Raw genomic sequence first — 23504 nt, forward strand, 5'->3', positions numbered from 1 at the left:
TTGTTATATGAACATTCAAAATCAAAGTTCGTTTTAGTGGAGGCGGGCAGGGGGCGAAACTGGAGCAAGGAGCGGTGCAGTTGTCAGTGGGGGTGTTCACTAAAAACACAGGGGGTACTTCACTATTTTAGCATTGGCTTTCTAAAGGAGATGGAGAAAGTAAATTCTAATGCTAAAAATATAATCGCTCTCTCTCTCTCTTGGTTTCACTTCGACTTCTTCGGTTGCTGCTGCTCCCGCGCACACAACTGGCAATGACTTTTTACTGGAGTGTTTTCTTTGCTGTCATAAATATTAATGGAAATATAATTGAAAACTGTAAAATATACTATGGGGATTTGTTGTTGTTTATGTGGGAGGCAAAACAAAAGAAAATGTTAGTGGAAACGTGGTATGTGTGTAGTGGAAACGTGCTTTAATCGCTTGGAAATACATAATTTTCTTGTACATATTTGTTGTTGTTCTGCCATCGCTTAATGCGCGCGCTTCCAACTATAACTATTTTTAGTATTTTGTTTAAAGTTTGAAAATACCCTTAATATATTAATATAATTATTATATTTTACGTGTGTTGTTTTTCTGTTCTCAGCGCTCACTTGGATGCCTTTATTTTGTATTGTTGATGTTGTTGTTGTTGACATGACCCCCAAAATAGCAGAAGCAAAGCTCGTCGTCGTCTCTTCTCTTTTCGTCCACTAGCTTCAACCTCTGCTTGTATGTGTGTTTGTTTTTGTATGTATGTGTGTGTGTGTGTATATGTTGATGAACTAGTGTAGTTGTTGTTGTTTAGGCAGACGCCGCAACTTCACCAGCTTTCTTGGCTCCAGCAGCTGCACCAGCAATTGCAACCTCCTCAAAGTTCTCAACCAGATCGGGGACATCATCATCACCAGCATCCGCAGCAGCAGCGCCGGCGGCAGCAGCGGCAGCGCCACCAGCAGCGCTGTTCTTATTGGCAAACTCGGAAGCAATCTTCTTCAGCTGATTGATATCCTGGGGACCCAATTGCGTCAGAATGCCCGGAAGCATCTCCGAGATCGTCTTGTTCTCACCATGACCGGTGATGGCGAACGTGTTCGTTGGCAGCGATGCCTGCGCCTTTGGGTTGTTGAAGTGAATGACGGTGCCGTCGTTCTTGATGATGTTCACTTCCTCGATGCCGGGAATGGTGTTGACCGATAGTTTTTTCAGCGATGATTGCAACTTCTTGTCATCGGTAGCCGGGGTCGAGTGCACAATCTTCTTCTTGCGGCGTGGGGTTCCCTTGCCGCCAATGCGCACCTGTGCTTGCAACTTCTTAAGTTTCTCTGGATTCATCTGGAATAATTTTTTTTTTTTTGGAATGCAACACACGAAACACGCGCGCACACAAAAATAGATTTGTTAGTTTTCTTTTCTAGTTTTGTTGAAAATTCATTAGGAAATTACTTTGATTTTACTTTAATTTAGCACAGAGCTCCTAGCCCGAAAAACACGTGCGCCTTGTGGTAGTCAAATGTCAAAAAGAAATCGCCATGATAAAAATGGCAAAGCAGTATGTATAAAGTGTTTAGTACTTCTAACAAACACTAAAACGCGTGTCATTTATCGATTTAATGTGCGGCTGCTGGTTTTATTATTCTTTGTCATCAAATTAAAATAAAAAATTGTTTTTGTTTGTTAATAATGTATTTACCTTGAACTTTCTGCTGTTTAATTAAAATTTGTATTTAATTTTGCTTTAAATCGATACTGTAGTAAGCAATCGATATACAACAGCTGTTATGAGTGCACAGACTAAACACAGCGTACCGGTAAAGTGTTGTTCAACTAACCCTGTCAATGGTGTGACCAGAGTGTATAGAAAAAAGAAAACTGAATGCGGTATATTTTATCATTGCGATCACGTTCTAAAAATATTTTCTTCTAAATATTTCTAAATGTATGATAAATAAATAATTGTTTCTATTATTTATCTTTATTATTTTGCTGTAATGAATACTGCTTAGTAGTAGAAGAGGTTTTGTAATATACTTGGGAGTTTGCCTCTGTTTTCACAATTTTTTGCCTGACCTCTTCGTCCAAAAAATAAATGCCGTTACTTTTATTAAAACATTTACATATCTAAAAAATATTAATTTTAACAGAAATCGGATCTGATCTGATGCGATTTTACAATCTTTATGAAAGTTTAACCAAGTGTTAACTTGGTATATATATCGGCAATAAAACGTATATAATTATAGCTGACTTGTGGTCACACCGCCTTAAGTAAAGCAGCTTTCAGAAAGCTCGTTTTCATTGGGGCAGTGCCGCACAGCCCCCGGAGCCAACGAGAAGTTGGTGATTAAATTAGTAAATCCCTCGCTCTAATCTAACTAGATAAGATATCGCGTATTATAAAGTGAAATTTGATTAATTGAATTTGCCAAAACTTAAGTTCGACTTGCGCTGTGGGCAACTTAAAAAAGAGTAATCGCGTTCGGTAAAAAAATCAGAAAACGCAAGTGCTGTGTATTGCAACAAGTGGAATTTACACATTAACTATTAACAAAACGTTGACCGCCAGCTGCCTATAAAGCGTGAGTACAAAATAGCTGCATTTGTTTTCATAGCATTTTCTAACCTATCTCTCTCAATAGACAGTTAACCATGGATTTCTGGGGCATCTTTATGTTCTTCGCGATTGCGTTCGTAATCATGAGCTGCTGTGGCTACTGCTGTTCCAGCAAGCGCCATGGGACCGTGTTGTCAAGTAAGTTGTATTCCAGTTAATCTTATTCCACGATGACTCATCACCAGCCCCCAAAGACTCAAAGTCGGGGAATAACACACATGCGTAGAACTTGAGAAGTTATAAGCCTACTGTATTATAATAAAGCGGGACGTCATCTGAAAAGTTGTCCGTCTGCAGTATCTAATGACTTATCCACATACATACACATATATTTTGTTTTTGTCTATATTGTATTTCAATTAACGTTTACCGCTTTCATTGGCGTCACTTGATTTTCATTCCACAAATTAATTCCTTAGGCGACAACTTTTTTCTGTTCCTACAACACATTTATATAGTTTATGCTTCATTGTTTATTTTTATCGCATTTTGTCTACGCACTCTCTTTCGTAAACAAAAGCAGAATTACTCTTTTAACTTCGTTGTATGTATCCTAACAATATTTATATAGTACATTCATTGTTTAATTATATACCCAAGTAAATATATATTGTCTGTTATCATCAGGAGAATGACTAATAATTAACGAATTAATGCATTGTATCTTATCTTCGATTTTCGATTCGGTTGCCAAGCCGTCGCCTCATTATTCTCCTTCCTCGCCTAGGGTCACTGAGATTTCACAAACATTATATAATATTAAATCTCAAATCAAAAGGTCTATTTAATTTTTGATTTTAATCAAATATAAATTTAATTGAATGCAAATGGGTAAACATTTTGGTAATAAAATAATGGAAAAGGTGAAAACAATGTAGAACAATTTAGATTTTAATCTTTTCTAGCTTTTACTTTAAAAAAAATATGCTAAGACTCATCATATTCATATAATATTGTTATTAAAAATATATATTTCATATAGAAATTATTACAAAAATCTTAGTTCGTTTAGAAGATCGTTTTTTCTAAGAAGAAAAAAAGCAATGTAAGACTTTTTGTTCAATTTAATAGAAAAAGAAAATCAAATCAAATAAAAAAAAGTGTATCGTAATTTACAGAGTTTAGAAATTTGTATGAGAAAAGCTCTATTCTTATTTTCACAAGGCCATTGTGGTTATTTGTTTATAACTTTTAATCGCTTCGGTCGATTAATACTTAATTTTATATTATATTACTGCTGAATTTATTTATGTATATTTTGCGATCCGAAAGTAATGTGTTTGGAAAAGCCCACATTATTCATTATTCCATCATGTGCACTTATTAGAATTTTACATATGTTTTTTATTTATCCCCAGGGATTGAAATTCTGTAAAATTCGATAATAATAGAAACAAAAAATTACAGCAAAATGTTTGTATTATTATAACTTCTAAACTAGTTGAAAGAATTTAAGTTTTAAATTATATTTAAAGATAAAGATTAAAGATTTCGTATGATTTATATGAATGCCAATATCCCATGCTGTTGATAGCGCATTTTGATATAATTATCAAAGAACAAACACGATATAATTTTTGTGAAACAACTTTCAGTAGTCATCAGACTTTCGAACATTTCAAAGCCCTTCGTGAAATTCCATTCAATATGGTTTATCTATATTGCGCTGTTTGGATACCAATCTTAGTGATATTTTGTGTTTTTGCGCTGTTTACGATTTTACGTATATTACAAGTGCGTAGACTGCGATTGCAGACGGCTACAGTGATCAACAGCTGTGAGTGGAACCTATATAAAAAAAAAATTGATAATCAATGGACAATTGTACTACAAACTTTCCCTTGATAAGATGTCCTCAGATAGAGTAGACGATTTGTTATGTATTTCTATCTAATCAATTGCAATTTGAAGAGGCACAAATTATTTGTGTCATTTGCATTGGCATTGTGGTGGGCATTGTGATGATTATTGTGAGTGCTTCTATTGAAATTCGGCCAACTTTGTTCGCATATTGAAATTTGACATACTTCGTTTAGATTGTTTGCACCGACGTCAAGCACATTTTGAAGATTTCTTTCAAATTAATGGCGCTTATAATCAAGTGTTTAGCGAAGAGATAAAATTAAATGCAAAATAATAACTCAAAAAGTAAAATTTAAACTTGACATTTTTCGTTGGAAATTTGTGAAATTCGATTGAGCTAATATAATTTGTGATAAACTTGTTTTCAGCAGTGCGAAAATGTTTTAATTGAGTAACTGACAATATAATTCATTTTGATTTTTCTGATACTTCTGATGTCTTTGAACTTCTGTACTATATATCAGACATTATAAATTTAATAAGTATTAAGTATACTTGAACCGATGAATGAATACTTTTTTACATTTATATATTAAGAGGAATGTTTTAATTTTAATTGTAATTTAAGATTTATTTTTATTTCAATCTTTAGGCTTTCACTGATGTTGTTACATGGCGAAATTCTTTATTTTATACTTTAAATTTTCAGAATCTTTTTTATGTCTTTTAAATTTAGCAAGGCGAAGATTTGACCGAACCTATTCAATTTAAGTTTTTCTTTAAATTGAACTTCTACTTCTTATTTTTTAAACTTAAATGAATCTTCACTTCTAAGACAAAACTTACCCTCACTTTGGCAGGGTATTTAGACTTTGTTGTACTGTCATATTTCTTTTTTTGTTTATTTTCTTTTTTTACTTTGATTTATTTTTGCCGACCGTAAATTTTGAAGTTCTATATGGAGCAATGTTTATTTCTTTCTGGAGTTTCCATGGAACTTACCTTAAGCTGATTAAAACATCATCACACGTCTGTATTTTTGCCAGAGTCTGATTTGGGGGGGGACAAGATCGTGATACGTGTAATTGAATAATGTGCTCGTTAATCATTGCTGACGTCAGCAGACATTGAACCACATAAAGATTATCACTGGCGATACTCGACAGTATCAATTGGGCTTAAGCAGATTCCATTAGGGAACCTAATTGGCCAACAACAAGTTAACGAACGTAAAAGAAACCGCAACAAGAAATCTGAAATCGATTGACGCACAAACCTAGTTGTAAATTTTGGGTCCACTTTGCGACTTTTTATAAGGCTACTGCGTATTGGGTTAATTCGCAATTGTATAATCAGGGCGAGCACTCGATTTAGTGACGTCGCAAGCTAAAGGCCCGCTCTCATATCTTATCATATTCATATATTTATTCAAAGCTACATCCAAAATAAGTTTCAAGCAAGAAATCGGTCATCTTGCGAATCATTTACCGCCAAACGCCAAAGAAATGCACATCGCGAAGTCGCACGGGAAAAAGTGAATTATCTTTACTTAATCAAATGAATATCGCTCGAATTTATAGTTTGTAAACAATACTAAATCGTAGTAATAAATAACAATTACAAACACAAAATGGCACATGAACCCACAGATCTGGACTTGGAAATCTCGACAATTGTGCTGATCTGTCTGTTTGTCGTCGTGCTCGTTGGCATTATCACGATCCTTATACGCCACGCCCTCGAAAAGCGAAGACAGAGACCAAAAATCTATTTGATCGAAAACTGTTAGTTGATTTATGTAGTTAATAAATCATTATCTCTACCACATTTCTTTTGTTTTTTTCTTTCGTTTACAAGTGGATTAGGTTGAATGTTTGCTTAACTGTCTTGTGATCATAAGACAAAGAACCTTAAATAACGAAGAACCTTATTGACTCATATTAGTTCATTTCATAGGTATATTAATATAATGGAATCAAGAATACTTTTATATACCCGCTAGCAATAGAATAGAAGAGTAGGATGACTTTATGACTTCAGCAAATGCAACAGGCAAAAGGAGTCGAAATAGCCATGTCCGTCTGCCTGTCTGTCGATATGAACACATAGATCTCAGAGCCTATAATAGATAGAATTATAATTTTCGACAGCACGAAGAGCAATTTGTTGTTGTTGTATATTTACCAAGCCCACTGCTGCTCCTGCATATCAGAAGAATCGAATTCGAAGAGTAATTTTAAAGTTAGCTCTTGGGACATTCAATAACATCTTCAGAACATGTGTAGAGCGATCAATTAATATCATAGTTTACAGTTTGTGTCGGGTCTTAGTGGCTTTGGTTAACAATCTGGTATATTTTGGGCTGAATGGTAGATTGGGAATTTAATAGTATTTCGATATACTGAATAACGCTTTCGCTGTATACTAAGACCAATACCAGACTGTTTTGATTTCATTGAAAATAACACATGGGCTGAAAAGTCCCGGGCCTAAAAAAAAAAACTTGCTTTTTTTGGAACAAAATTGGCGTTACTCATCAACTTAATCTTTATCAAGAGCATCGCAATCATTCCAGAGCCGCTGTAACATTTCAATATAAATCTTTTAGAACGATTTATTTTTTGCCTCAAAATAGGCTTTAATTTCAGTGATAACCTCTTCAATCGTGCGAAATTTTTTATCGGCGATCATTTTTCCAGGACTGCTAACCTCCAGAAGTCGCTAAAATCAAAAAAGTATGAAAATTTTTTAAATAAAGCAAAATTTTGAAATTCTAAAGGGTGGACAAACGAAAATAGCGAATGGGCAGTCTGAAAAAGTCAAAAAAATTTGAAAAATTTTGAAATTTGGCAAAAATTTGAGACTTTGAAAATTGGGCAAACAATGAATTTGTATGGGCCATAGGCTAAAATCAAAAAAGTATGAAAATTTTTGGAATTCGGCAAAATTTTGAAATTCTAAAGGGTGGGCAAAGGAAAATAGTGAATGGGCAGTCTGAAAAAGTAAAAAAATTTGAAGAATTTTGAAATTTGGCAAAATTTGAGACTTTGAAAATTGGGCAAACGATGAATTTGTATGGGCCATAGGCTGAAATCAAAAAAGTATGAAAATTTTTGGAATTCGGCAAAATTTTGAAATTCTAAAGGGTGGGCAATCGAAAATAGCGAATGGGCAGTCTGAAAAAATCAAAAAAATTTGAAAAATTTTGAAATTTGGCAAAAATTTGAGACTTTGAAACTTGGGCAAACGATGAATTTGTATGAGCAATCAAAAAAGTTGAAAACCTTCAAATTTTTCAAAATTTTGAAAATCTGAGATATGGGCAGACTTGAAAACACTTGAGGCTACCGTTGTAGAGCTTTAGTTTTCATAATTTCGAGGTTTGGACTATCGAGTTTGAGTCATTCATGGCGAAAAAATGTCAAAATTTTTTAAAATTCAAAATTTTGAAAACGAAAATTGTTTTTTGAATAACTAAAAGATGGGCAAACATGGGCAAACGATTTTAAAGCGATTTCCGTAAAAAAATTTTGAAAAAAAATTTTTTTGAATTTTCGAAAAAAATTTTTTTTTCATAATTTTGAAACTAAGGGTGGGCAAAAAAAAAATTGTTCCTGGGCAAACATGGGCAAACGATTTAAAGCAATGGGCACCAATTTTTTTTTTAATATCTCAAATCACTGGACCCAGCTTCTCTGAGCTAAAATAATAACTATAGAATATTTGGTTGCGATCAGATAAGAATTGTAAAAGTTTGGTTTATTAGTTTGGAGTAATTTCAAAATAATACCGCACGGTTTTGATTTTAAATAAGCAGTCAAGCATACTTGATTATAGCTTTCTTACTTGTTTAATATTGTGCTTTGTTTTTGTCATTATTTGTGTCTTATCTTGGTTAGTTAACTGGATGTAATATACAAGATTGCAACTAAGGTGTTCGATTACTCGAATTTTGTACTAAAAAAAGAATTCTGATTCAATTGTTTTGATATTATAGGAATATAAAAAGTTACACTGGTCATTAAGATTAAAAATGCATCCGGTTAATAATGCGGTTAAGTTGGTAAGATAGCCTTCTTGTCATGCTAGTAGCAATGCACCTCTGTCAGTTCCTTTTTAAAGGTTGAAGCGTTCAGACGTTTGAGATCTTCGAGGATAATAAAAATGCTGGCTGTTATAACGCTTGCTGCAATGTTTGCAATTGGAGTTATTGGTGTATTGACTTCAAAAGCTCAATCATTAGGTAATATAGAATCACCCACCAATTTTAGTTGGTGCAAATTACTTCTTTAATACTTCTAATCATTTTTTCACAGAAATGGATAGTGAAAATCATTTTTTCACAGAAATGGATAGTGAATTTGTCGGACATGCTGCACTCCCAGCCCAAGCGACTGAAAATAGAAGAGGAGTTGTAGTTGCTGGTGATTTTCAAGTCCGAAGGGCTAGAATATCACATCCCAAAGAATTGTTCTTCTAACCAAAGTTTCGCTGTGAAATTTAAAAGATGGATCTTTTAAACAAAGTATCACTATTAAATTTATAACTTATGTGAGAAATGTAAAATGTAATAAAATCCATCTCGACAGCAGTTGCAATACATTTAATGAAATTTTTATTTGCGGAATGACGTGATATATTTATTATGAGTGTTTTGTTTACAAATCCAATAGATGCCAATAAAAATATTTCTATAATATTTTCATACTCCCCAAAAAAGATTTTCTTATGCTAGAATCCGAATTCAGAATCCAAAAATGTGCTGCGACAGCATTTGAATTTCTCCAATAATTAAGAAGACTAAACTTATTTTGTGTGTACGTATTTCGCTTTCGAGAAACTTAAATTTTTTAGAGAGGTTAAATTCAAGAAACTGTTAATCAAAAATTTAGCTTTTATTTAAGCACATTTCAAACTTTTTGTAGATGTTAGTTTGAGGAATTGATTCTATTAATACGACTCCGATATCAGTGGCTATTTTAAGATCGATCAATTGAAGGACATGTGTCCAGAAATAACTTTCTTGCGGACTTTGCAACAGGAATTCTCGTCTATTCTATTGCAAAATGTATTCGAAGCCACATCCGAAATAAGTTGTAAACCAGAAATCGGACATCTTGCGAATCATTTACCGCCAAACGCCAAAGAAATGCACATCGCGAAGTCACACGGGAAAAAGTGAATTATATTTACTTTATTTTTAATCAAATGAATATCGCTCGAATTTATAGTTTGTAAACATTACTAAATCGTAGTTTGCCATAACAAGTAATAAATAACAATTCCAAACACAAAATGGCACATGAACCCACCGATCTGGACCTGGAAATCCCGACAATTGTGCTGATCTGTCTGTTTGTCGTCGTGCTCGTTGGCATTATCACGATCCTTATACGCCACGCCCTCGAAAAACGAAGACAGAGACCCAAAATCTATTTTCTCGAAAACTGTTAGTTGTTAGTTGTTTATGTAGTTAATAAATCATTATCTCTTTACCACATTTCGTTTGTTTTTTTTCTTTCGTTTACAAGTGGATTAGATTGAATATTTGCTAAACTGTCATGTGATCGTTGAGAACGTATTTAATAATGACAAAGAACCTTACTGACTCATTTTAGACTCAAATAGTATAATAAAATCAGGAATATTTTTATATACCCGCTAGCAATAGGCTAGAAGAGTTCAATAACTTTATGACTTCAGCAAATGCAATAGGCAAAAGGAGTCGATATACTTGTAGCCATGTCCGTCTGGCCATGGCCCCAAGCCCACTGCTGCTCCTGCATATCAGAAGAATCGAATTCAAATAGTAATTTTAAAGTTAGCTCTTGGGACATTCAATAACATCTTCAGAACATGTGTAGAGCGATCAATTAATATCATAGTTTACAGTTTGTGTCGGGTCTTAGTGGCTTTGGTTAACAATCTGGTATATTTTGGGCTGAATGGTAGATTGGGAATTTAATAGTATTTCGATATACTGAATAAAGCTTTCGCTGTATTTTAAGAACAATACCGGACTGTTTTGATTTTATTGAAAATAGGTGGCGGGTATTTCACAATCCATCATACTTATTTGTAGCTTTCTTACTTGTTTAATATTGTGCTTTGTTTTAATCATTATTTGGTTGTAAGTGAAGTGTTCGATTGTTCGAATTTTGTACTAAAAAAAGAATTCTGATTCAATTGTTTTGATATTATAGGAATATAAAAAGTTACACTGGTCATTAAGATTAAAAATGCATCCGGTTAATAATGCGGTTAAGTTGGTAAAATAGCCTTCTTATCATGCTAGTAGCAATGCACCTTTGTCAGTTCCTTTTTAAAGGTTGAAGCGTTCAGACGTGTTCGGGATTAATATTTTCGAGGTTACTAAAAATGCTGCCTGTTGTAATGTATACGCTGGTTGCAATGCTTGCAATTGGAGTTTTTGTTGCACATGTTCAAGCAATAAGTAATATAGAATCAGCTACTAATTTTAGTTGGTGCAATTTACCTCTTTACTTCTAATCATTTTTTCACAGAAATGGATAGTGAATTTGGCGGTCGTGCTGGACTCTCAGCCCAAGCGACTGAGAATGGAAGAGGTTTTGCAGTTGCTGGTGATTTTCAAGTCCGAAGGGCTAGAATATCACAGCTGAGGAGATGGTTCTCCTAAACAAAGTTTCGCTGTGAAATTTAAAATACACACAGCGTAAAAGATGGATCTTTTAAACAAAGTATCGCTGTTAAATTTATAACTTATGTGAGAAATGTAAAATGTAATAAAATCCATCTCGACAGCAGTTGCAATACATTTAATGAAATTTTTATTTGCGGAATGACGTGATATATTTATTATGAGTGTTTTGTTTACAAATCCAATAGATGCCAATAAAAATATTTGTATAATATTTTCATACTCCCCAAAAAAGATTTTCTTATGCTAGAATCCGAATTCAGAATCCAAAAATGTGCTGCGACAGCATTTAAATTTCTCCAATAATTAAGAAGACTTAAACTTAATTAAACTTATTTTGTGTGTACGTATTTCGCTTTCGAGAAACTAAATTTTTTTTGTAGAGGATAATTCAAGAAACTGTTAATGAAAAATGTAGTTTTTATTTAAGCACATTTCAAACTTTTTGTAGATGTTAGTTTGAGGAATTAAGAGAAACTATGAAATCATAATTCTTATATATACAATTGCGAATAATTTAATAATAATCATAAATAAATGAATTACTGAGTGTAACTTTGATGCAACTTACACTTTTTTTGTATTAGGTGCACATACATATTTTCCACAAATATAACAGATAAGAGTAATTATTTTCAATGACGCAGTATAAGCAAGCATAAGAGCAATAGTCGTCATAGTTTGATTCTATGAATACGACTCCGATATCAGTGGCTATTTTAAGTTATAGAATTCTTATGTTTGATGATAGATCAATCAATTGAAGGACATGTGTTCAGAAATAACTTTCTTGCGGACTTTGCAACAGGAATTCTCGTCTATTCTATTGCAAAATGTACTCTTTATTCAAAGCCACATCCGAAATAAGTTTTAAACCAGAAATCGGACATCTTGCGAATCATTTACCGCCAAACGCCAAAGAAATGCACATCGCGAAGTCACACGGGAAAAAGTGAATTATATTTACTTAATCAAATGAATATCGCTCGAATTTATAGTTTGTAAACAATACTAAATCGTAGTAATAAATAACAATTACAAACACAAAATGGCACATGAACCCACCGATCTGGACCTGGAAATCTCGACAATTGTGCTGATCTGTCTGTTTGTCGTCGTGCTCGTTGGCATTATCACGATCCTTATACGCCACGCCCTCGAAAAGCGAAGACAGAGACCCAAAATCTATTTTATCGAAACCTGTTAGTTGATTTATGTAGTTAATAAATCATTATCTCTTTACCACATTTCTTTTGTTTTTTTTTCTTTCGTTTACAACTGCATTAGATTGAATATATTGGACGAATTAGTTCGTTAGGAAAGTCTTGGCGGAAGCGTGAAAATAAAACACCTCGTGTTGCTTTGACTATTTATTCGCGACTATATTAATAAATGTTAGTTTACATAATTGTGTGCAGTGCAGATGTTAATGTAAATGCACTGTTAATATTAGTTATATTAGTTAATATTAGTTATTTATATTGATATGCGTACATTGATATTTTTAACAGAATATTTACTTAGCTGTCGTGTGATCATTGAGAACTAGTTTAATAATGACAAAGAACCTTACTGACTCTTTTTAGTGAATTTCATAAGAATATTAAATTGTAGAATAGAATCAGGAATACTTTTTAATCATTATTTGTATCTTATCTTGGTTGATTAACTGGATGTAATATAGAAGATTGTAACTAAAGTGTTCGATTCCTCAAATTTTGTACTAAAAAAAGAATTCTGATTCAATTATATTGATAATATTGGAATATAAAAAGTTACACTGTATTCAAGGTCATTAAGATAAAAATGCATCCGATTACTAATGCAGTTAAGTTGGTAAAATAGCCTTCTTATAATGCTAGTAGCAATGCACCTCTGTCAATTCCTTTTTAAAGGTTGAAGCGTTAAGACGTTCGAGATCTTCGTGGATAATAAAAATGGTGGATGTTGTAATTTGTGCTTTAATTTGTGCTGTAATTTGTACGGTTATTGTGGTGATTGCAATTGGAATGGTTGGTTGTTGTATTGCACGACAAATAGGTAATATAGAATCAGCCACCAATTTATTTCTTTATGACTAATAAAATTTTCGTTCTCTCTCAGAGAGCTACCTTTATTGAAAGGGCTACTTTAAAGTTTGGAAGATGGTTCTCTAAATAAAGTATCGCTGTGAAATTTATAATACACACAGCCTGGAAGATGGATACGAGTATTTTGAACAATGTATCGCTGTTAAATTTATACGAGTAACTAATGTGGGAAATGTAAAATGTAATAAAATCCATTTTGGCAGCAGTTTGAATACATGGAATGAAATTGTGTAGTGTTTTTGAATTCAAATTAAGTAGATTCTATTAAAAATATTTCTATAATTTTTTCATACTCCCGAATTCAGAATCCAAAAATGTGCTGCGAAAGGATTAAAATTTCTCCAATTATTCAAGAAGACTAAACCTATTTTATGTGTGCGTATTGCGCTTTCGAGAAACTTACATTTTGTAATGACGTTAAATTCAAGAAACTGTTAATTAAAAATGTAGCTTTTTTACGCACATTCCGAATTTTTTGTAAATGTTAGTTTGAGGCATCAAAAGAAACTATGAAATCATAATTCTTATATATACAATTGAGAATAATTTAATAATAATTATAAATAAACTAAATACTTAGTATTACTTTAATGCAACTTACACTCTTTTGTATTAGGTGCACATAAATATTTTCCACAAATATAAATGATAACAGTAATTATTATCAATGACGCAGTATAAGAGCAATAGTCGTCATACATAGTTTGATTCTATGAATACGACTCCGATATCAGTGGCTATTTTAAGTTCATAGAATTCTGATGTTTGATGCTAGATCGATCAATTGAAGGACATGTGTCCAGAAATAACTTTCTTGCGGACTTTGCAACAGGAATTCTATTGCAAAATGTACTGAAGGTGGTAATAAAGTGTTTGCTAGAAAAGGTTAAATACTGAACTTATATTCATTCTTCCAAAAATGAATACGAAATTCAATTGTGGATTCTCAGCTCGAACAATTTCACAGATTGCGACTGTTTTGGTGAATGCATCATTAGAAATTCTCGAATAGAACGATATTCAAATGACTGTAATAATTATTTACTAAGAGATGATTAAAGTTTCGGTATATATTTACATCTTCGGTTTAAAGAATATTATAAAATGTAATAAAACACCGAGAGCAGCCTGTACAAAATAACATGTTAAATTTATTTCTGATTTAGCATATTTTTGATGATTTTATAAGCATTAAATTGTGGATTCAAATTTTACTTCCTCGAAGAGTATTCGTCGTTTTGTTATCGCTAATTATGTACTGCCTGGATACACATTGGTTTTTTTTATAAATAAGATTTTGACGAAAAGTGGTGAATAATTCTTTGAGTCATTAAAATGCGATTCTACTTTATTTTACTTGCTTTCACAAGCTAATTTATTTTTTTAGTTACTTTTTCAAGCTCATACTGTGCGAAAGTTTTGAAAAGATCTCAGATAGTATTCGAAATATGGAATCCGTAATTGTTTTTCTATACATTACTATAATTATTGTAATCTTTTTTTTTGTGGAAAATGTTTATGTGCACCTAATACCAAAAAGTGTAAGTTGCATCAAAGTTATGCTCAATAATTCATTTACTTATAATTATTTTTGAATTGTATATATGAGAATTGTGATTTCATAGTTTCTCTTGATTCCTCAAACTAACATCTACAAAAAAGTTTGAAATGTGCTTAAATAAAAGCTACATTTGTATATTTAAATAACTAAGGAATCAAAACACTTGAAACAATTACTATACAAATTTTGTGTTTATTTTCTCTGTCTACTATTCAGCCTAAAACTTTATTAGTTTGAGTATTTAAAAGTTAGAAGTTTTGTAAGTTTGTTTTCGATCGATCAGTTGGATGTTATTATAAATACTTGTTGTGGGTTTCTTTGTTGTTTTTCTTGCATTAATGAATATCAATGAAACCTGTTATTGTCATGAAAAAAAAAAAACAATATAAAATAGAATAAAATAAATTGTAGTAATTACTAATACAGATTTATCTGCTTCATAGTTATGACAATAAAACTACAATCGCACATAATCGTTGTATAACTTTTATGTGATTGGTGATTAGTCATCAAGTTAGGGGATTCAATGAAATTCTATTAAAGTACCAGTTTCTTTAGCATGCTCGTGTTGTGCAGTTGTTTACGTTAAATTGAATTGATCAGTTAGAGAAAAAAGCATGGAACCAGCATTGATTGTTGTGTGCTCTCTTATTGGAATATTCGCTGTAGGACTTTCCACCTATTCTTGTGTTAAATGTGGTGATGAAAGTGATTCAGAATCACCAATCAGAGGTAAATAATTTACTTTCACACATATCTTAAGAAGTTCACTTCAACATAGAAGTTTACATTTTTATAGACCCCGAAAATCCGACTCCTCAGTCCCAAAATGTGGCTGCAGATGTTGTCTTGGCTGTTGCCGATGTGGCACTTGATAATGATTCGCTTCCCAGCATTGATCCCTCGGATTGTGGCTGTGATGGGGCTTCTATCAGTTCGGATGCGTGTTTCTGCTAGTTTTTTTTATAGTATTTTATGGAATAATGCTCTGATAGTCTAAGTAATTATATTGTGTAGGGCGCAATTGAATAATTCAAAGTATTTTTAATAAAAAATAGAATTTCACATTCAAACCTAAATGCGTCAAATACTTAGAAAGTAGCCACTGACCCAAAAATGAAACCGGATGCACACAATCACTTCACCGAAAGTAATTACATTATCGGCATACAGTTAATCTAAGAATATGACACAGATAAAGAAATTGTTGTTTGCTATTGCTTATAATGCTCAAATAACATACACGATTCGCCTTTTTAAATAATAGCAAAAATTGTGATGATGAATATGATCATTGGTCATAATTCAAATGCGTTTTTCGATGAATAGATCTTCCATTTTTGTGCTTTGTTTGCAAAAGCGAAAAGTTTTCTGAGCGAACAAAATGAACTGTCAAATTATGAATATAGTGTTGAGAATGTTTTTATTTATATACATAGTTTTATTATCGCAACAAAACATCATATATTAAAAAAAACAAGTGAGTGTGAGTACCAAATTAAAGGTGCCACTCACATATGTGGTAAAGTTAAGTAACCACCACAAACAATATTAACTAAAATTAAAATTAGAGACACACGTAAAGGACTTAACAAAGAATTGGTCCCTTTTTTATTCATATACATAATTTATAAAATTTTTTTTTTAATAATATTTATAATTTGTTATGTGGCTTCAAGTTTCTATAACCTTTATAGATTTAGGTACTTGGTATAAATATTGCAATATAGATAATGAACTTCTTGATAATGGATATTCACGGGGAAGAACCTTCAAAAGCATTTTGAATTGGCAATTTAACTGCTTGCATCCGCAAAAAACTGCTTGTGTTCACAAGCAGTGCATAATTCAATGTGAACTTCTTGACGGCCGGCTTTCAGATTTTGCACCAATGAATATGCATGAAAGCTCTTTATTATCATAAAAAAAAAAAATAAACAAATATAAGTAAAATTAATTGGAGTAGTAATAACTACTAGAAACTTATCTGCTTCAGACTTATGGCATTAAAACTACTAACGCACATAATCGTTGTATAGCTTCTATGTGGTAGGTGATTAGCCATCACTATAGGAATCTATTAAAATACCAGTGGTGATAAAAGTAATTTAGAATCAATCACCAGAGGTAACTACGCTCGAGTATTTCTTCTTGAAGTAAATACTTCAACATTGAAGATTCGCTTTTTATAGATCCGACTCCTGAGACCCAAAATGTGGCTGCTGATGTTGTCTTGACTGTTGCCGAAGTGGCACTTGATAATGATTCGCTTCCCAGCATTGATCCCTCGGATTGTCGCTGTGATGGGGTATCAATCGGATCGGATACGTGTTTCTGCTAGTTTTATGTGGTTTTAATAATATATGAATGTATTAATAATCTAATATTCTAAGTAATTTGAGCGCAAGAAAGTATTTCACATGCAACTCAAATATGTATGTGTTCAAAACAAAGCTTTTGTTTACTAGTAGAGTAAGTAAGAGTGAAAAATATTCTGAATGAAAAATTGTTATTTTTAAATAACGCATTTGAATTTGATTTATTGTTATTGTACTCAAATGTAATTTTATTATTGTAGTAAAACATAAACTGTTAAAGAAAAAACAGAATGAGTGTGAGGACAATATTACAATATTAATAAAATTAGAGACCCACGTGAAGGACTTAAGTTAAACACATGGCGCATATTTTTTTAATAATAATACAATTTTGTTTTGGTATTGCCAATATATGTAGATAATGAACTGCTTATAACTGATAACACTATTTTAAATTGGCAATTTCACTGCTTGCATTCGCATAACACTGCTTGAACAAACAAGCAGTGAACCATTCAATGAGAACTCCTTGCCAGCTCTCATTTACTGCTCTCACCTTTTTCTGGGTGAAAGAAATTCTTACAATTCTTTCCTCATGTACGTGGCACATTTTTATGCCCTTATTTTATGTTTGTTCTAATATTTTTTTGTCTCTTCTCAATTAAAACATTAAAAAGTCTGGGATTTTCAAGGTCAAAGCGAACATTTTGTGGTACTCAAATATCTCAAATAAATCAGAACCATCAGCCAATGTTTTATTAACTTTTGTAGCAATTTGCAATTTTTTATTTTAAATTTCTCTCCTAAAAATTCTTTTGAACCGGTATGACGAATTCAGACGATTTGCTGAATTTTTTATATTCAAAATATGATCAGTTGCTTTTGATAACTCGCGCTAAGCGGTTGTGTTTGATAAATCTGTTAACACTTTCCAATTATGGAACCTATATCGCTATGTTTTTTGGTTCTCTTATTATTTTGGCTCTTGATATTCCTTGTATATCGTTGTGCAGCTTGTGGTGAAGACTGTGAAACCCAAGAAACACCACAACTCAAAAGTAAATAAATATAATTTGAAATCTATTTTGTTCTAAATAAACCAGTTTGCCGCTGATCTCACACATATGAAAGTCACAAAAAGAACAATAATTGCGTGCCAATTCTGTATTAAAGTGCAAGTGTCGAGAAGTGAAAGAGAAGACTCCACGATGCCGTAGATATGCATATTTGAAATTTCAAGCTCTTTATTGGAGTGTTTCCACTGAAGATCGTCATTATACTTCCAGAAACGGACACTGCTCTGACAGTTTTGGAGTTAGCTGCCGATGTTATGAATACTTCCAACAATGATTACTATGAAGCCGAAGCTGATTTTGCGGTGTCTGTTATAGAAGTGGCAGCCGAAGTTATCACAGCTTCATCGGATTGTGGCTGTGATGGTGCATCGATGGGTTCCAATTGCTTTTAGCTCTGAGAATCAAATCAAAACATAATAATTTAAATTGAGTCATTTTGTAAACACTCTAGAATACTTGCCAATACTTGAACGTATATAAACAGAAGACTGATTAAGTTGTATTTTTTGTAAATGCTCAGAAACACATAAAATAAGTAATTTGGATATAGCGTAAATCGTTTTACATTCATCTCAAATAATGAATTAATGAAAATTAATATTTTAGTCTTAATAAATTTGCTCAACAAAAGAGATTGCAATGGAATTATCATGTGTTGAACACGTGTGCTATAAACAATAAAAACTATTCATATATTTTATTAAAATAGTTGTCAAAAACATTTCAACTATGTTTTGTAGGCTGACTGATATATTTTTTGTGCTGCTCAATTTAAAGAATACATATTGAAACTTTTTTTCGAATATGTAGAAATTTCTTCTCAATAAAGGTTTTTAGTATGATTTTTATTCATTTTAATGCGCAAATTTTCGGAGCTAGTTTTGTATTGTTTTCACAATTTGCTGAATTTCTTCGTGACTTGAAAGTGCATTTGAAAATTCGATGAATTTTGTTTAAAAATATTTAGCTGTTAAATTTGCTTAAATTAGTTGCTTTAAGCAAATTTAACGACTCCCAATAGTCTCAGACGTTACTGCAACAATTTTAAATTAATCAAAGGTTTTTCTTACTTTACATACTTTTAAATTAACAACAATTTTTGTATTCAAATTTGAAAGTTATTAACTTAAATTATACTCAATAATTCCTTAATTATTTATATACATATAAATTTTATATAATTTTATTTAAATAAATTTATTTTATATAAAATAAATTATATTATTATTATAATTAATAAACTTGGATGTGTAATATAAAGTTACAAGTTAATCTTAAGCATACATCGCTTGAAAGAATTATTAGAATTATTATTATTAACAATTCTATGAAAAGCAGATACAGAAATTATTAGAATTATTATTATTATTCTGTGAAAAACATATACAGAAAGTGTTAGAATTATTATTATTATTATTAATTCTGTGAAAAGCAGTTAAACAAGTTATTTTCTGAGCTGCATTTTCTACCATGAGTCTGTAGTAACAAAGTTCGAATGACTTCTGAGTATTTGCTATTTTGTTCTCGCTCTCTCTCTATTTCTCTCTAAGACGCTGCACAAATTAGCATTGTAAATGCATTGAGATTAACTTGCGATCGCTATGACTAACTGATCTATAGTATTTGGATTTTCCCCTGTTGATCAATTGCAATTTGAGATTGCAACAGTTGTGTTTGATTGCTCGTGCTGAGCTAACGTGGTCAAAAGAATTCGTTAGATTTGAAGTGCAGTTTTAGCATGGACATCGACATCGAAATCTTTGAGGCTGCATTTGGCATAGTCATGCTTATTTTTCTTATAGCACACATAGTTTGGTGTATTTTCTGCTTTTATCAGTGTGCAAAATCGAAGGAGAAGCGATATATTGCTGATGGAGGTGGACATTGTATGTAATATATAATTTTTAAAATTCATTGTTGAATGCCGAATTCATAGATATACTAAAATTGCCATTTAACTTCATATTCAACATTTTTACAGCATTAAAATCTGTTGTCTAAAAACAAGGATTTGAACTGTGATTTTGGATATTTCAATATCTGTTGGATGCTGGAGGCTTGTTAGAGATTAATTGTGATATTCTTATGTTATTCAATAAATGTATTTGTATATTGACTAACATGATTCATTCTCATGGGATTTTCTCTCAGTTAATTACAGTATCGTGTTGGGTTTAAAATGTTTTACCTAACTAGATTCGCTGTGCATCTAAAAGTTTTCTACAAACCCGATTCCTATAGCGATTTTACTTGTTTATTTTGCCACGTTTAGTTACTATCGTAAATATTTTGTTGTCGATTGTTAATTTGTTACTTTATAATTTGTATTAGTTTACGAGTGACATCATAAACTACTTTGTCATACAAACTATTAATTCAGTAATAATTCATGTTCATGCAGTGAAGAAGTTTCTATAGAATAATTTGCATGCCGTACTTTGCATCTACAATTGATTTCCAATGAAAAATGAAAACATTTTTACAGCAATTCGCACTGGTTTGAGTGTGATGCGATTGGCTCGCGCCATGCGTGGAAACTCCGATGGAGATGCGGTTTAGGATTCTGGAAGATGAATAGAAATACCTCCATCGATTCTACAAAAATGTTTTCTCTTCTCGCTTCGCTTAACAATGAATTTAAATAAAAAAGTAAAAAATTGAAAAGTAATGAATTTTCAAGTTCCAGTAGAAGTCAAAACATAGACCAATGGAGGTCCGTAGCTACGAATTAATATTAACAAAGACAACAAATTTACACGACAATATAAAAGATAATATTTAGACATTTTTTAATGCTATTTTTAAGCATTGTTTGAGGACAAATTATTATTAATAATGTCATAAATGTGCCAAAGCTTTCTTTTAAAAGAGCTAAGCCGAATTTCAATTTTAATCGAAGTCTTCACTAAAAAATTGACAAACATTTTTGATAAATGAAATATTCCTAAGCAAATTATGTAATTATAAATTATTTTACAATTTGCCTATAAAACAGTACAAAAATACTATCCACCAAAGATTTCTTTCAATATAATTGCTAATATTATACTTAACTCACATAAAAATGGCAATACTATTAAACTAAAAATACTTAAAAGTATAAGAAATATTAAACCTAAATGAATTGAATATTTGATGTTAAAATTATGAATGCTTTTAATCAACTTTTGTGCTTTGTCTATGTTTAGTTATGTGACGCGTTAAATGTGCTTTTATAGTGAAAGCATCATTCGAATAATTTATTATATGCATATATGTATATTCATATATATATAGAGTACTTATATATGAGGTCATAGCTGCACTGATAATAATTATTTTTAGTTAGACAACAAACACAAATTAAATCAAAATACAGATAGTAACAGGAAACTGAGGTTCACTATTTTTCTATACTCTTAAATATCAAAGTTCACTTTAAGAGAAAATGCTTTAAAAAATAAAACTAGTTTTATAAAAAATTTCATGTGAAATTTTTGAGAACAACGCAAAAGATTTTATTTTAAGGCACTCGTTAAAACTGTCTAATTTCTTTGAATATGCTGCATTTGTTTTGTTACTTTCGTTATACGAAAATAAACATTGCAAATTAACTGGGAAAACCGGTTTGATCAGATACAAATTATTTAGATATAGCTTATTCAAATTCTTTTCACACCAAATGCGATCTAGTACTGAATTTAGTCAGTTGCATTTGCAAGCTTGAATTTGACGAACGTGTTCGATTTTTATTTTTTAAAATGGAACCGGCAACAATTTACATTATAGTTGGCAGCATATTGTCTGTAATTAGTTTTATCCTCATTTTTTGTTGTTGTTATTTTTGTAGAAAAAAGGCCAGAGAGGAAAATATTGACAGTAAATAATTTTATAATATATATATTTTTTAATTAAATCGCGTATGATCTCAATGAATAAATGGACAATAACAGTGTAATTTACTGTCGAAAAATGTGAATCCAAGAGAAACCAAAGAATTAATACCATTATGTGCCGTAGATATATGCTGATATTGAAACTCCTTTTTGGAGTATTTGCATTAATACTTTTACAATTATTCCAGATATCGAAACTGGCGTATTCTTTCTGGAGTTTATAGGCGTTTTACTAAAAATTTCAAAATCTTAGAACACTTATATAAATGGCCTTTTTCGATGATGAATTAGTTTAAATATCGTATTCTAAATTTAAAGCCAGAAAGATAGATTTACAACTCGGCTGATTCATAGTTAAGCCAACTGTTTGGTACACTCAATTAATTCCACTTAAAATATACAACATTACCTCATTGAATTACAAAAACAGTAGAAGACTGATAAACTTGTTTATCTGTATTATGATGGAAAAAATAATAATTAACAAACCTCAGTATATGCCTTAGTTCTAGTATTTTAAGAAAATTAATTCTCAGGAATTATTTACCATGTTGTTACTGTTAAAAATAAAAAATATGAATGTTAGAGTTTAACAAATGTTTAACAACTTATTGCTGATATTGTTGCATTATATAAACAAATAAATGTGTTCACTATGTAATTAATTGAAAAGAATTTCATTTAAATATATGTTTAACAATGATCAAATATAAATGGGCTGAAATAGTATATTAATATACCAAATACCAAACCACCCTCAGAATATTTCAGTATTTTCGGTATATTTAACTTGTTTTTATTGTCAGAGCTCACTATGAAATTAATTAAAATGAATTTCATTTAAATATATGTTCAACAATAATCAAATGTAAATGCACTGAAATAGTACATTATATTATATACGTATGTACAAATATATGTTATATACCAAATCCGGTATGAGGTCGTGCCTGATCTGATAATATTTCTGTTTAGCTAGAAAACTAACATAATTTAATGCGAAATACAGATAGCAACAGAAAGCTGAATTTACTACTTTTCTTTACTTTTAAATATCAAAGATCACATAAGATTATTAAGAGAAAAAAAGTTTTGTATAAAATTCCATATGCAATTTTTAAGAACAACGCAAAAGATGTTATTGAAATTGTCTAATTTCTTTGAATATGCTGCGTTTTGTTGTTGTTACGAAATTAAAATTGCAAATTAACTTGGAAAACCAGTTTCATCAGCTACAAATTAATTTGGCATAGCTTATTTCATTTCTATTCTGTTCGGTTCAGAATTGAATTTTGTCAGTTGCATTTGCAAGCCTGAATTTGACGAACGTGTTCGATTTTTTATTTGTAAAATGGATCTTTCAACGAATTCCATTATTTTTATAGTTGGCGGCTCAGCGGCTGTTATTGTTTTTATTCTGATTTGTTGTCGTTATTGTTGCGGCGACAAAACCAGAGAGGAAAATATGAGCAGTAAATAATTTTATATATTTTTAAATAAATCGCG

At 31.3% G+C, this 23504-nt stretch overlaps 3 protein-coding genes across 8 annotated transcripts in view; 2 read left to right on the forward strand and 1 right to left on the reverse strand.

Annotated features, from left to right (window-relative positions):
• Window positions 1-398: 398 nt before the first annotated feature.
• LOC133843901 (transcription factor BTF3 homolog 4) lies at window positions 399-1585 on the reverse strand. 2 transcript variants are annotated; one of them, XM_062277665.1, is made up of 2 exons: window positions 1429-1585; window positions 399-1317 (listed from the first exon to the last, which is right to left on the reverse strand). In XM_062277665.1, exon 2 carries the CDS (start codon window positions 1315-1317, stop codon window positions 787-789), a length of 531 nt encoding a protein of 176 aa, XP_062133649.1. In that variant the 5' UTR covers window positions 1429-1585; the 3' UTR covers window positions 399-786. The 2 variants fall into 2 exon arrangements, with proteins under 2 accessions (XP_062133649.1, XP_062133650.1); XM_062277666.1 differs by having other exon boundaries at window positions 1440-1536.
• A 696-nt stretch (window positions 1586-2281) lies between these two features.
• Window positions 2282-23504, forward strand: part of LOC133841172 (protein shisa-5) — a 35528-nt gene continuing 14305 nt past the window's right edge. The window contains exons 1-2 of one of the 5 annotated variants that reach the window (XM_062273501.1): window positions 2282-2561; window positions 2622-2734. In XM_062273501.1, coding sequence (XP_062129485.1) covers window positions 2632-2734 — 103 coding nt within the window. In that variant the 5' untranslated portion in view covers window positions 2282-2561; window positions 2622-2631. Of the gene's footprint in view, window positions 2562-2621; window positions 2735-4228; window positions 4374-19846; window positions 20010-21848; window positions 21982-23504 lie in introns of those variants that run through there. The other 4 variants (XM_062273502.1, XM_062273492.1, XM_062273490.1 and 1 more) reach the window with 4 other exon arrangements.
• LOC133841174 (uncharacterized) lies at window positions 17851-19030 on the forward strand. The gene is made up of 2 exons (XM_062273503.1): window positions 17851-18105; window positions 18334-19030. Exons 1-2 carry the CDS (start codon window positions 17985-17987, stop codon window positions 18513-18515), a joined length of 303 nt encoding a protein of 100 aa, XP_062129487.1. The 5' UTR covers window positions 17851-17984; the 3' UTR covers window positions 18516-19030.

The sequence above is a fragment of the Drosophila sulfurigaster genome, chromosome 3 (genome assembly GCF_023558435.1).
Source record: "Drosophila sulfurigaster albostrigata strain 15112-1811.04 chromosome 3, ASM2355843v2, whole genome shotgun sequence".
NCBI classification, from domain to species: Eukaryota; Metazoa; Arthropoda; class Insecta; order Diptera; family Drosophilidae; genus Drosophila; species Drosophila sulfurigaster.

Excerpts from the sequence above, each read along its gene's own strand:
- LOC133843901 (XM_062277665.1), bottom strand. The coding sequence starts at position 1,317 with ATGAATCCAGAGAAACTTAAGAAGTTGCAAGCACAGGTGCGCATTGGC.
- LOC133841174 (XM_062273503.1), top strand. The coding sequence starts at position 17,985 with ATGGAACCTATATCGCTATGTTTTTTGGTTCTCTTATTATTTTGGCTC. Across the intron at positions 18,106-18,333 it reads AGAAACACCACAACTCAAAA|AAACGGACACTGCTCTGACA; the intron begins GTAAATAAATAT and ends TTATACTTCCAG.